General features: G+C 46.3%; 1 protein-coding gene across 4 annotated transcripts in view; it reads left to right on the forward strand.

Annotated features, from left to right (window-relative positions):
* Zfand6 (zinc finger, AN1-type domain 6) overlaps window positions 1–7,834 on the forward strand; it is a 41,188-nt gene extending 33,354 nt beyond the window's left edge. For all 4 annotated transcript variants that reach the window (XM_013012125.1, XM_013012124.1, XM_013012123.1 and 1 more), the window contains 3 exons: window positions 1,301–1,345; window positions 4,014–4,127; window positions 6,905–7,834. In XM_013012125.1, coding sequence (XP_012867579.1) covers window positions 1,301–1,345; window positions 4,014–4,127; window positions 6,905–7,053 — 308 coding nt within the window. In that variant the 3' untranslated portion in view covers window positions 7,054–7,834. The remainder of the gene's footprint in view (window positions 1–1,300; window positions 1,346–4,013; window positions 4,128–6,904) is intronic.
* Window positions 7,835–14,107: the final 6,273 nt, after the last annotated feature.

Here is a 14,107-nt window from a genome sequence, read left to right on the forward strand (position 1 = left end):
GAGGGAGAGGGAGGGAGGGGGAGAGAGGAGAGAGAGTGTGTGTGTGTGTCAGGGCTTTTTCACTCAAGGCCAGCGCTCTACCACTGAGCACCACTTCGAGTTTCTGATGGTTAATTGTTGATAAGAGTCTCATGGACTTGCCTGCCCAGGCTGGCTTCGAACCATGATCATCAGATCTAAGCCTCATAGCTGAGATTACAAGTGTGAGCCACCAGTGCCTGGCTGGAGGGTTCTTCATACAAGTTGAATTGTCTAAACGTGAGTTCTCAGCAATCACAGGAAAGACTCCTTTGGACTCATTTGGGAAAACTTGGTGAGGCTAAAAATGAGAATGGATGAAAGTTGCAAAAGGTCTTGAGAAAGACCGGTCAAGCTGTAGGACTTGCAGTTTCCATTGGAGTGCTTCCTCATGGATCCGGGGAACAAGGTGGGAAGTCTTCACACCCTTATGCACTTCTGGTGTTCAAGTCTTCCAGGGTCCAGCATCACTTAATAGCACAAGCATCATCTTTTTTTTTTTTTTTTTTTCCCTATCCTAGGGCTTGAACTCAGGGCCTGGGCACTGTTCTTGAGCTCCATTTTGCTCAAGGCTGGCACTCTACCACTCGAGCCACAGTGCCACTTCCAGCCTTTTCTGTGTATGCTAAGTAGAGGCAAGCACTGTACCACTGAGCCACGTTCCCAGCCCTACAAGTATCAAATTTCTGACAGATGCCAGCCTTCTGCATTCAAAAGAATGAACGTGGGCTGAGTATGGCTCATGTGGTAGAGAGCCTTAATTAGTATTCTGTCATTGATGATGTTATTACTTGTTAATGTGGCTCCTGAAAAAATGCCAGATACAGCCAGGCAACTGGAGTCTCACACCTGTTCATAATCCTAGCTACTCCGGAGGCTGAAGTCTTAAGAATCGTGGCTTAATGCCTGCCCAAGCAGGTACGTGTGAGAGACCTTCTGCTCCACAGTAGTATATAGAAGGAAGAAATAGTTGCCTTCCCAGAGTCTTGCTGGGGTAGATCCCTGGTGCCGTACCTGTGTGCTGGAGGCCCTGGAACACAGCCAGAATGAATGGAGAAAAGCTTAGCCCTCCATCAAGGATTAAGGAGATGCAACCTGGCCTCCAGCATTACGTGGACAGGCATCCCTGGCCACGATGAGCTAGGTAATGTTAGGGATATTGATGATACCTTGTGTTGTTTTAGTGTTTACACTGTGGATGAAAATGCTCCAGCAGACATAGTGTGTAAGGAGGAGTGTATACTCTTGTGATTAATTTGCTTTCTCTCTTTTCTTTCCATAGGACCCAGAGCAGAGGGCCTTGTTCCTCTTGAATGTGATCCTCCATGTGGGTAGTTAAACTTTAACGTTCCCGCCCAGGGCAGTGCATAGGCCTTTTCTAGCCGGGTTCCAGTTCAGTTAGCGGGTCGCGTGGGCCTCCCACAGGGAGCTGTGGCAGCTCTGGGGCGCCGCGGGCATGCATTCACCAGTTTTTTCATGACTATTCCATTTCCAAATGGGGGAAGCCACCCAGTTCTGAAGAGCTGAGGAACAGTCATTTCTGGGAACCAGACTTACACAGTATAGTAGCCTATGAATTCAAATGGTGCCTGTGTAAATTCAGGCTTTTTAGCCACATTTCAGGTAAGATTGAGGCGAATATTTGACACTCATTGGTCCCAGGTTTCTGACTAATCAGAAGGCTTTTTTTTTTTTTTTTTTTGCCAGTCCTGGGGCTTGAAGTCAGGACCTCAACACTGTCCTTTTTGTTCAAGGCTTGCACTCTATCACATGAGCCACAGCGCCAGTTCTGGCTTTTTCTGTTTATGTGGTACTAAGGAATCACTTAGTACATGCCAGGCAAGCACTCTACCCCTAGGCCACATTTGCAGCTCTCAAAAGGCTTTTCTAGTCCCCTAATGCTTAAAGCTGTGCGTTTGCTTCACGTGATGAGAACCCATCTGTTCCCGTCTCTAGGTTTGTGTTGGGACTGCCTTGGTTTAGGCATGAAGTAGCATCTGTGTGCATGGCACTGATGTCTTTTCAGTCTGCCTTTCCAGGACCCATCACACATTTGTATCCATAGTTAACACCAGTTTGGGGGGCTTTTTTCTTTTTCTTTGGGGTTGGGGTATGGTTGGTCATGGGGCTTGAACTCAGGGCTTGGCTGCTGCCCCTGTGCTCTTTTGCTCAAAGCTAGCACTCTTACCACTTGATCCACAGTGCCACTTCTAGTTTTCTGGTGGTTCATTGGAGATAAGGCCCATGTGGACTTTCCTGCCTGGACTGGTTTTGAACTGAGATCCTCAGATCTCAGCCTCCTGAGTAGCTAGGATGACAGGCATGAGCCACTGATGCCTGGCCTATTTCTTTGTTTTTTTTTTTGTCTTTTAAGATGTTGGTGATATTGTTTACTGGCATTAAACCATTTTCTCTGTTAATTTGTTTGAATATCATTGGTTTGAAAAACTGATTATTGGTAGCTATTTCAAAGACAACAAACTGATTTGTTTTTGAGCTCTAAGCACAAAGTCAAACCTTATTTGATTCTTGTAGGTACTGGGGATAAAATTGTAAGAAAGACATTCAAGTCTTGTCCTCAAGGCCCTCCTAGTCTAGGAATAAAATGTGTGCGGTGTTCCTGCTTTTGTTTTAGAAAGCAAAACTTTCTCTGTAGACGAGGCAGTCATTGCAGAGTCCTTCCTTCCTGCTCAGTTTCTTCTGTCAGCTGGTTTGAGATTCTTGAATAGCACGTTAGCTAAGGGCGATGCTGGAACGCCTGAGTGTGGCAGCTCCTGGAGCTGCATGTGGGGCACAGAGGGCAGCCCCACAGTGCTTGGAGGCCTTGGGGGCGGTGAGCACTGTGCATGTGCCTGTCCTCAGAGAACTCACGTAGGCCAGGCTAAGGCCAGCTGGCAATGCAGGCTGTGGAAAGGTGTGGTGGACACACAGGAAGCACTTCCTGGTCAGGGCACTGGGTTGGAGTTGAGCAGGAAGTCCAGATGGAGTGAAGTTACAGATAGAGTTAGCCAGGTAAACAGGACGGGCGAATGGTGGCCAGATGGAGTTAGCCAGGTAAAGAGAAGGACAGGTGATTGGTAGCCAGTGGAAATGAGTCCTCCCTATTCACAGCAGGGTGTGAGGCCAACAAAAGCAGGCCCCTGGGCCTTGAACTCAGGGCCAGGCACTGCCACTGGTGCCTGCCACCACCTGAGTTTTAAACATGTGTAGGTTTTCATTCGAGACAGATGATTGACTGCAGGGTGAGCAGCCAGGATTAGTGGAGAGGGGTGCAGGGGCTTGAGTGTTCAGGATGTTCATGGAGAAGCTGCAGAGTGAGTAAGGAGAAGAGAAGGCCTGTCCTGTAGCTTGGTTGGGAGCAGAGGTGTCTGTGCACCCCAGAGGAGGCCCCTGTGGTGACAGGCACTCACAGGTGACAACAAAGTGTCTCCTGTGTCATGTCACTGCCTGTGGGGACAGCACTGAAGGCCTGGCGTTAGTGACCAAGCAGGGCCTGCTTACAGGGAAATGGGGGAGAGAGTAGTAAGCGAACCTCAGTCTTAGTACATTTGGTCTTGGCTTTAGTGCATCAGTGTATCAATTTACTTGTCCATCACAACATTTTCTTTTCTCTAATATTTTAATGGGTGAGCCCTGGAGAAGAGAGCAACAGAGGCCTTACTGGAGCCTAGAAGCCCCAAGTAGCATTCCTCCTTTGTATCTTTTTTTTTTTTGTCAAGTATATAATTTCAAAACTAATTAGGGCATGCAGCTTAAACAAACGAAGAAAATCTACCATCTAGAGTTGTGTTCACATGTCAGTTATATACTCTGGGTGTATTTCCGCCTGTGTGCTGGAGAAACCCAGTAATGGATGAGCACCTATTTGTGTGAGTAATGAGTGCACAACCCCTATTTTCTTCCTGCGAGCTGCAGGCCGGGGTGGGGTGGGCTGGCACGTACCCGAGTGGCCAGGGACAGCTGGACACTGACTCACACTCTCTTGTTTCTGTCAGCTTCGGTAGCAGATACAGCACAGCAGCCATCTGAAGAGCAAAGCAAGTCTCTTGAGAAACCAAAACAGAAAAAGAATCGCTGTTTCATGTGCAGGAAGAAAGTGGGCCTTACTGGTGAGTGTCCATGTCCGTGAGGTGAAGTGGCTTATGTGTAGGGATTGGCTGGGGGGGAGGGGGAGCGGGGCTTGGTTGGTAGAGCGCTAACCAATGACAAAGACGTTAGGTTCGGCACTCACGCCAAAAAAAAAAAAAAACAGTGTGAAGAGTGCAGAGTGTCATGTCACCACAGTTGCTGGGACACTGGCTACTCGATAAGTAGCCTTGCGCTTCTGGTTTTCTTTAGTAATTTGTGAGGGTTATTTTTACTTTTATTTTGTGTTTTTGTGGTACCAAGGAATTGAACCCAGAGCCTCATGCATGCTAGGCAAGCACTCTACCACTAAGCCACATTCTCTGCCCCCTGATCTTTCTTTTTTTTCTGGTTGTGGGGTCTGAACTCTGGGCCTGGGCGCTGTCCCTCAATATCTCTACCACTTGAGCCACAGCACCACTTCTGGCTTTTTCTGCTTATGTGGTGCTGAGGAATTGAACCCAGGTCCTCATGCATGCAAAGCAAGCGTTCTACCACTGAGCCACCTCCCCCATCTTTCTTAAATAAAAAAAAAAGCTTGAATTCCATACTTGGTCATAAAATAAATGGCTTTTTAAAACCTGGTTTCCACAGGATTTGAGGGCAGTAGACAGGCAGGTAGCATAGGTCCTGTGGAAGGCAGGGGATGGCCTCCAGCCTCTAAATGGAGGCTGCTTTTAAAAGTGTGGAGGCTGGGGTTGGAAGCATGGCTCCAACGTTGGTAGAGCACTAGCCAGTCTTCGTCTCAGATATATATATATATTTTTTTAAATGTGTGGAGGCTGCTTTTAAAAGTGCACGCCAAGCCCTGAAGGAGCAGCGTGAATCCTGGTGGCGCTGCCCATCTGGCGGCGAGCACAGGCCCAGGGTGACTAGAGGGCAGCAATTATGGCTAGAAACTGCTGCATTCGTGTCACCCCAGCCAGGCATTATTCTGAATAATCCGCACAAAGTCCTGACAAGAGCAGATACGATCTTGAGTGGAAATCCTGCTTCAGGAAAATAGCTTTAGGAGTTCTTCAGAAATTAAAGCGGCATTCCTGCGTGTTTATTCCCCATCGGGTGCTTCCTGCAGTCCTTCAGTACTAAGCATGGTGGCTTAACTCTTCTGGAATCCTGGTGCCTACACGAGGCTCAGGTGCTGTGATGCGCCGCCTTACTAAGGAACTTGGCACCTGTGCCCACCCCGGCTGCTCTCCACCCTGTTAGCAAAGGAATGCAGGGTGACCAGTGGCCCCTCGGCCCCTCGATGGTCCCTTCAGAAGGGTGTTTGATCTTTCCAAATTAAACGTTGAGGTTTCCTCCTGTTGGTATAGGCTTCTTTTACATTTCAGCATTTTGATTTTTAAAATGATGAGATTTCCAATGTCTCATTTCTTTTTTCCTAGTTTATTAGCTTACTTTATTCTCACACTTTTTCCAATTTGGGTTGACATAGTCAAAGACATTCTATCATGTAAAATGATTTAGAGTGATATAGGGGCTCTTTATTTATTTTGTCGGTCATGGGGCTTGAACTCTGGGCCTGGGCCATCCCTGAGCTCTTCAGCTCACAGTGCCACTTCTAGTTTTCTGGTGGTTAATGGAGATAAGACTCTCACGGACTTTGCTTGCCTGGGCTGGCTTTGAACCAAGATCCTCAGATCTCAGCCTCCTCTTGAGTAAGATTACAGGTGTGAGCCACTGCTACCCGGCCTATTTATTTTTTTAATTGTTGAATTTAGCGTATTTTTGACAGGAAGAAAGGCTGAGAAACATGAGCTCAGGGAAGCAGTCCTGCCCTCTTACAGATTTGTGTTTACAGATAAAAATGAGAAATAAAGCTCATTGTTAGTGACCTGTAAGGGTGCAGCTAAAGAAATTATGCCAGGGGCTAAGAATGTGCCTCTGTGGTAGAGTGCTTGCCTAGCATGGGTTCAATTCCTCAGTATCACATACACAGAAAAAGCCAGAAGTGGTGCTGTGGCTCAAGTGGTAGAGTGCTAGCCTTGAGCAAAAAGAAGCTAAGGGACAGTCCCCAGGCCCTGAGTTCAAGCCCCAGGACTGGCCAAAAAAAAAAAAAAGGAAAAGAAAAAAAATGTATGCCAGGATACCTGAGGCTGGTGGCTCATCCTAGTTACTGAGAATCTGAGAATCATAGTTAAAAGCCAGCCTGGACAGGAAAGTCTGTGAGACTCTTATCTCCAGTTAGGCACCAAAAAGTTTTTTTTAAAAAAGCTAGAAGTGGGCTGGGAAGGTGGCTCAGTGGTAGAGTGCTTGCCTTGCATGCATGAGGCCCTGGGTTCGATTCCTCAGCACCACATAAGCAAAAAGAAAAAAAGCCGGAAGTGGCGCTGTGGCTCAGGTGGTAGAGCTCTAGCCTTGAGCTGAAGAGCTGAGGGATAGTGCCCAGGCCCAGAGTTCAGGCCCCATGACCGGACCCTAAAACAACAACAACAAAAAAACAACAACAAAAAACAACAAAACAAAAAAAGAATGGTTAACCTTTCTCCCTCTAATCCCCCAAAACTGAATGCCATGTAAAAGATTTAAGGCCACACACATAGAGAGTCCTTAAAATAAACTCTTTAAAAAAAAAAAAAAAGCTAGAAGTAGAGCTGTGGCTCTACATTAGCTTTGATCACAGCACCCAGGCCCTGAGTTCAAGCTCTCAGATTGGCACCAGAAGTAAACAAAACAAAATTAATTAGGATGATTTTGCCTGATGCTAATTAACGTGAACACTGCTGTCATCTAACTTGTGTATGTTGACTGCTTGCAGGGTTTGAATGCCGGTGTGGAAATGTTTACTGTGGTGTGCATCGCTACTCAGATGTACACAACTGCTCTTACAATTACAAGGCTGATGCTGCTGAGAAAATCAGAAAAGAAAATCCAGTAGTTGTTGGTGAAAAGATCCAGAAGATTTGAGCTCCTGCTGGAATACAAAACCCTTTGACCATCTGCAAACTAAAAACTGACTTGAGGTTTTTTTCTAGTCGTGGGGAATGTAGAGCAGCGTTATCTTGCATAGACCTTTAATCATGCATGTCATCAGAAGAATAGATTTTTGTTTTTGTTTTGAAAATGACTCTGAACATTTATTTCCATTGCAGTTTCTGTGGCTGAAAAGACTTAAACTTTGCAAGTATTATTCTTTCAAGATTAATTTTAGTTGCGTGCAGAGGGCTCTCGTAGCGGGCCTGGAGAGTGAGTTTGGAGGGCTGTGTTGGGTTCCAGTATTACACGCGCATGCGCTGTCCTGCAGCTTGGTCCTCGTGGTTTATGTAGATAGAGCTTTTCTCTTTCACACCAATCCTCTGTTCACCAGGCCCCTCGGGCACAGCTAGTTCATTGGTAACTGAATGTATCTTAATCATTATGGCTGCTTCTGGTTTGTTTCCCCATTAACAAAGGTTATACATACGTTAGCATAGTTTCTTTGCACCACTATTTATGTCAGGATCATTTGTCACACGAGAGTATGTGCTGGTGAGATTTTAAGTTTGTGTGTTTTTTCATTTTTCTTTTTTCTTTTTTTTTGTTTTTGAGCGAGGGAAGAAAAAGCTGAATGCATTTTACTGCTGACTGCAAGTTTCTTTCAGATTACGTTCATTGGTCTGTGTATACAATATGAAGAATGATCTGAAGTAATTGTGCTGTATTTATGTTTATCCACCAGTCTTTGATTAAATAAAATGGAAAATCTGAATGCTCCGTGTCACTCGTTTTCTCCTGAGTCTTCCTGGTAGGGTAATTTGGTCCAGTTAAGTTTTCTATTTTTCTATTTTCCTAATTTGGTAAGAGCACTGCTAATAGTTTCACATCTGTTCATGACTTATGACAAATGGTCTCTGAGATTGCACGTGGTATTTTCTGTCCTTATCCAGTATCTGCTCTGCCCTCCATCACAGCCTGTTAGCATTCATAGAAATCTTTATCTGATCACATTGGAAATTCAAACAGTGGGCTGAATGGAGAATCGTGGACTAGAAAACATGCTCAGGGGCACTTCTGGACTCTGGTTTTCAGACTTACCTTTTCAAACATGAAGTGTTTATTTTATAATAGTGAATTTCTTGATTTAAAATGTGTGGGTTTTTTTGGTACTAGTCCTGGGGCTAGAATTCAGGGCCTGGGTGCTGTCCCTGACCTTTTGTGGTTAAGGCTAGCAGGTCTACCACTGAACCACAGCTCCTCTTTTGGCTTTTTGCTGATTAGAGATAAAAGTCTTTCACAGACTTTTCTACCCAAGCTCACTTTGAGCTGTGATCCTCAGATCTCAGCCTCTTGCTAGGGTGATAGGCGTGAGCCACCAACACTCAGCTTAAAGTAGTATATATGTTCTATAAACATAAAGATTTTTTTTTGTTTTGTTTTTTTTGTCGGTCTTGGAGCCTGAACTCTGAGCCTGGGTGTGCCCCTCAGCTCTTCAACTGTAGACTAGCACTCTTACCACTTGAGCCTCAGCCCCACTTCCGGCTTTTTCTGCTTATATGGTGCTGAGGAATCAAACCGAGGGCCTCATGCATGCAAGGCAAGCGCTCTACCACTGAGCCACCTTCCCAGACTTAGGATAGTTTAATATTAAATAGACTTAATCACATAGATTTAGGTGGAAGGAGCCATTATCACTTGATTCTGATAAAGTATTTTATAAACTTTGATGATTAACAAAAATTCTTGGCAAATCATGACTAGAAAGGATTTTCTTTGAGCTATATGTATGTAAAATCAAACTGAGGGGCTGGGAAGGTGGCTCAGTGGTAGAGCGCTTGCTTTGCATGCATGAAGCCCTGGGTTCGATTCCTCAGCACCACATAAGCAGAAAAAAAAAAGCCGGAAGTGGCGCTGTGGCTTAAGTGGTAGAGCACTTGCCTTGAACTGAAGAGCTGAGGGACAGCGCCCAGACCCAGAGTTCAGGCCCCACAACCGGACCCCCCCCCAAAAAAAAAAAACACCTGTAAAATCAAACTGAAACGAAGTACCAAAAAGAGGAAATAACTCATTCCTCTATGTGTGTGCGCCCACGCACACATATGCATATATCCATGTGTTTATAGTACTGGTGCTTGACCTCTGAACCGGAAGCTCTTGCTTAACCTTTTTCTCGAGGCTGGCACTCCACTAATTGAGCTACACCTCCAGGTGAATTGGGGATAAGAATTTTTCGGTGGTTTGTCCATCCTGTTTGGCTTTGAACCGTGGTCCTCAGGTCTCAGCCTTCTAACTGGGAGCTGCCAGCTCCTATCTCAGCAGTTGGTTGTTTTGTTGTTGCTTAATTTTGTTTTTAACTTAGGACCTTGTGTTTGCTCAGAAAGGTGCACTACTATGGCAGCCATTCCCCCTGCCCTTTTATCATTAACAAAAATTTTTATTGGCCAGGTGTTGGTAGTTCACGCCTGTCATCCTAACTACTCAGGAGGCTGAAATCTGAGGATCGTGGTTCAAAGCTGGGCTGGGCAGCAAAGTCCATAAGACATTTGTCTCCAGTGAATCACCAGAAAACTGGGAACAGCTCTGTGGCTCCAAGTGCTAGCCCTGAGCAAAAAAGCTCAGGGGCAGTACCCAGGCCCTGAGTTCAAGCCCCACGACCAACCAAAAAAAAAAAAAATTACAGTTACCTAAGATTACAGTTACCTAAGTCAGATTATGTATGAGTACAGTGCATCTTGATCCATGTTACCTCTTCTTTCATTCCTCCCCCATTTCCCCGGCCCATCCCTACTCTCAAGTTACATAGTTCAGTGTTTACATAATGTACATGGAACATGGTATCTGCAGTCACTCTCCTTCCTCCTTCTGTTTTATGTGTGCCCCCCATGCCCTCCATCCCCCCAAACAGGCTTCTACTTGTTATTCCTTTTGTTAAATGATCCTTCAGGAGTTCCACCTTTGAACTCCTCCCCGAGCATGCCATTCTTTAATCAGTGTGGGTATGTCATCAGGGTTATATTTTAGCCCAAGCTTCCACATGAGACATGTGCTTTGTCTCTCTGGCCCTGACTTCACTTAACATAAGTGTTCTAGGTCCATCCAGTTCTCTGTAGACATAATACTATTCTGATTTTATTCTAATAGCCATTTCTGTTTCTATTTTTCTTTCTTTTTTTTCTTTTTTGCCAGTCCTGGGGCTTGAACTCAGGGCCTGGGCACTGTCCCTGACCTTCTTTAGCTCAAGGCTAGCACTCTACCACTTGAGCCACAGCACCACTTCTGGCTTTTTCTGTGTATGTAGTACTGAGGGATCGAACCCAGGGCTTCATGCATGCACTCTACCACTAAGCCACATTCCCAGTCCTGCATTCATGATCTTTTTACATATAAAATCTCACAGCGAGCAATCTAAATAATATACCATAAATAATATACTCCCCTAATATTAACAGCCTGCTTTCTTCTCACTTCACTTCTGCTCCATAAATGGTAGTTCAATAGTTTTTCATGCTCTAGTGCTCAGGTTCAAACCCCAGCTCTGCCCTTGCTGATCAAACATTTGAAGACACATTTGCCAGTGTTTAGGGAAAATTTATACAAAAAAAGGCCCCCGGTGAGCCTCGACTGACAGTCCAGAAGCAAGGGTCATGAAACATAACAGGTTTGTTTACCAGAGGTCCAAAGTATCAATGTGGAAAAAGTTAATTATGAAGCTGATTTGGTGACAGCACTTTTTATTTATTTTTGTCTGTCCTGGGGCTTGAACTCGGCCTGGGTGCTATCCCTCAGCTCTACAGCTCAAGGCTAGTGCTCTACCTCTTGAGCCACAGCACCACTTCTGAGTGGTTTATTGGAGATAAGAGTCTCATGGACTTGGAGCTGGGAAGGTGGCTCAGTGGTAGAGCGCTTGCCTTGCATGCCTGAGGCCCTGGGTTCGATTCCTCAGCACCACATAAGCAAAAAGAAAAAAGCCGCAAGTAGTGCTCACAGCGGTAGAGCGCTAGCCTTGAGCTGAAGAGCTTAGGGACAGCACCCAGGCTCAGAGTTCAGGCCCCATGAGCAGACCCAAAAAACATAACAAAACAAAGAGTCTCATGGACTTTTCTGTCTGGGCTGGCTTTGAACTGCGATCCTCAGATCTCAGCCTCCTGAGTAGCTAGGATTACAGGCATGAACCACCGGTGCCTGGCTTGACTGCACTTTTAAACTGGCAATGCTTTGTGATGTGACACTGCTGTGGAATTGGCTTGTTTTCAATTTTTTTCATACGGTAGGGTCACAAAACTCAGGCTTCCCACTGCACTTAAATGCCACAGCCACGGCCAGAGCTGCACGCTGCCCTGGCCCCTCATTTCCCAGGATGCCTGCTGCCCAGTACACAGTGCATGATCACACCTCAAGCCAATCATGCAAGGCCATGTGCTTTCTCCAGAGGAGTTGACACTCAAAGTGACTAAAGCTCCTGTGTCAAGGAGTTTCTAGCTATCTTTAGGGATTTAGGGAAAGACTCATGCAGTTTTGTTTTTGAGTCTTTTCAGAGACTCAACTTCCTGGCTTTTTTTTTGGGGGGGGGGAGTCCTTTTGAATTAGCATGTGAGCATTGGGATGTTCAGAATGGGAAGTCAGGGCTGTGTGGGTGAGATGGATAAAAAGGAAACAGAATTTGGCCGCATCTGGAACCCTTGGGACCTCCAAAAGCCGTGGACAGCTTGTATTAGGAAAGTGTATTGTAACTGTGATAGTGTGCCTATAAGTGGATATAGTGTGGATAAGGGAAGCGCTATCAGGAAGATAGAGCCCAATGGTTCTGCTGGTCCCTGGGACAGTGAAAAGTAAAGGAGCCAGCACTGGTAGCACATACCTGTAATCCCAGCTACTCAGAAGGTGAGAGGAGAGCTAGGTGATGGTGGCTTCTACCTGTATTCCTATCTATTTAGGCTGAGATCTGAGGATCTTAGTTCAAAGCCAGCCCAGGCAGGAAAGATAGAGTTGAGAAAGAGTCAAGAGACTCTTATCTCCAATTAACTACTCAGAACAAGCTGAAAGAGGTGCTGTGGCTCAAGTGGTGGAGCGCTAGCCTCGAGGTAAAGAGGTCAGGGTCTCAGGCCCTGAGCTCAAGCCCCAGGAGTGGCACAACAAATGATTTTTTTGAGGGGGGAGGGTCGGTTGTGGGGCCTGAACTCTGGGTCTGGGTGCTGTCTGTCCTCCAGCTCTTCTTCAAGGCTAGCGCTCTACCACATGAGCCACAAAACCACTTTTGGCTTTTTCTGCTTATGGGGTGCTGAGGAATTGAACCCAGGGCCTCATGCATGCAAGGCAAGCACTCTACCACTGAGCCACCTTCCCAGCCCTGCAAATGATTTTTTTTTAAATTAGAAGTGCTGTCCCAGACATTTACAGGTAGGGTGAGAACACATGACCAATGACAACCCAAATTCTCCCGCAGTGGGTGGGGCACAGTGCGGGCTGAACTCAGGACCTCCAGCATTCACCGCCCTGCAACTGTGCCCCCAGTCTGTTTTATTTCTAGTTGTCTTCACGAAGAAAAGCAAAACCTAGCAGGGTGTCAGTGGTTTCCACCTGTAATCACAGCTACTCAGGAGGCCAAATTCAGAGTATCATGGTTGAAAGCCAGCCAGATCAGGAAAGTTTGTGAGCCTCTTATCTCTAATTAACCATGAAAAACCCCCACAAAAACCCAACAGGAGAACACTAGAAAGCTTAAAGCGGGCTGTAGCTCAAGTGGTAGATCCCTATAGCTTTGAGTAAAGCTCAGGGATAGCACCCAAATCCTGAGTTCAAGCCCCAGGACCAGCACACACACACAAAGCAAAACCTAGAAGTAAAGCAATGGCTGGGTTTGGCTGGATATCCCTGGTTTAAAAAAAGAAAAAGGAACAAAAAAGATTAACTGGTCACTTCCTGTGAGGTGGCATTGTTTGGCCAAGGTTGGAATTCTAGTTGGAGTTACTTTGATTGTCTCTATTTCTGAGATGAGGAAACATACTTTCACTTGCCCCAAATTAAGCACTTGTCTAATTCTAGTCAGTGGATTCAAGTCCAGTTAGCTGTAAGCACCAATCATTGTAAACAAAGGTTAATTTTTTTTTCTTTTCTTTTTTTTGGGTCCGGTCGTGGGGCCTGAACTCTGGGCCTGGGCGCTGTCCCTCAGCTCTTCAGCTCAAGGCAAGCGCTCTGTCACTTGAGCCACAGCGCCACTTCGGCATTTTTTCTTTTTCTTTTTTTTTGCTTATGTGGTGCTGAGGAATCGAACCCAGGGCCTCAGGCATGTAAGGCAAGCGCTCTACCACTGAGCCACCTTCCCAGCCCCTTTTTTTTCTTTTTTAGAGAACTTTTTTTTTTTTCCTTCTTTTGCCCTTTGCCTTTTCTCCTCCATTTAAGGGCACTGGAACTCCGGGTTCTGTGCTCTCAATTGGCTTCTTTGCTCAAGGCTGGAGCTCTTCCATTTGAGCTGCAGCTCCTTTTCTGGCTTTTCTTGGTGGTTAACTGGAAATCAGAGTCTCCAGGTTTGTCTGCCTGGACCTGCCAGCACCTCCTGTCTCAGCTGGGATGACAGGTGTGAGCCACCCACAGCTTGAACTCTGGGCCTGGGCACTGTCCTGAGCTCTTCAGCTCAAGGAGAGTGCTCTACCACTTGAGCTACAGCACCACTTGTTTATGTGGTGCTGAGGAATGGAACCCAGGGCCTCATGCATGCGAGGCAAGCACTCTACCACTGAGCCACCTTCCCAGCCTGGCAGCTGACCTTTTAAGCTCTCTTTCTTTTTCATCTCTCTTCAATGTGCACGCACGCCACACACACACACACACACACACACACACACACACACACACTTCCAAACGCCCTGCAATTAGCAGTTAACCAATCTCTGAGAGCAGAGAGCTGAGACAGACACGACTGTGGAGCAGCAGGTTGGACTGGGGAATAAGCAGGCCTGATGGCCCTTCTCCACATACTGGGACTGTGTGGCAAACGGAGTTGTTCACTCAAGACGCTTTCAAGGGGCCCCGCCCCGCCCCCGGCCCC

This window comes from Dipodomys ordii, unplaced genomic scaffold, assembly GCF_000151885.1.
Source record: "Dipodomys ordii isolate 6190 unplaced genomic scaffold, Dord_2.0 Scaffold15, whole genome shotgun sequence".
Lineage (NCBI taxonomy): Eukaryota > Metazoa > Chordata > Mammalia > Rodentia > Heteromyidae > Dipodomys > Dipodomys ordii.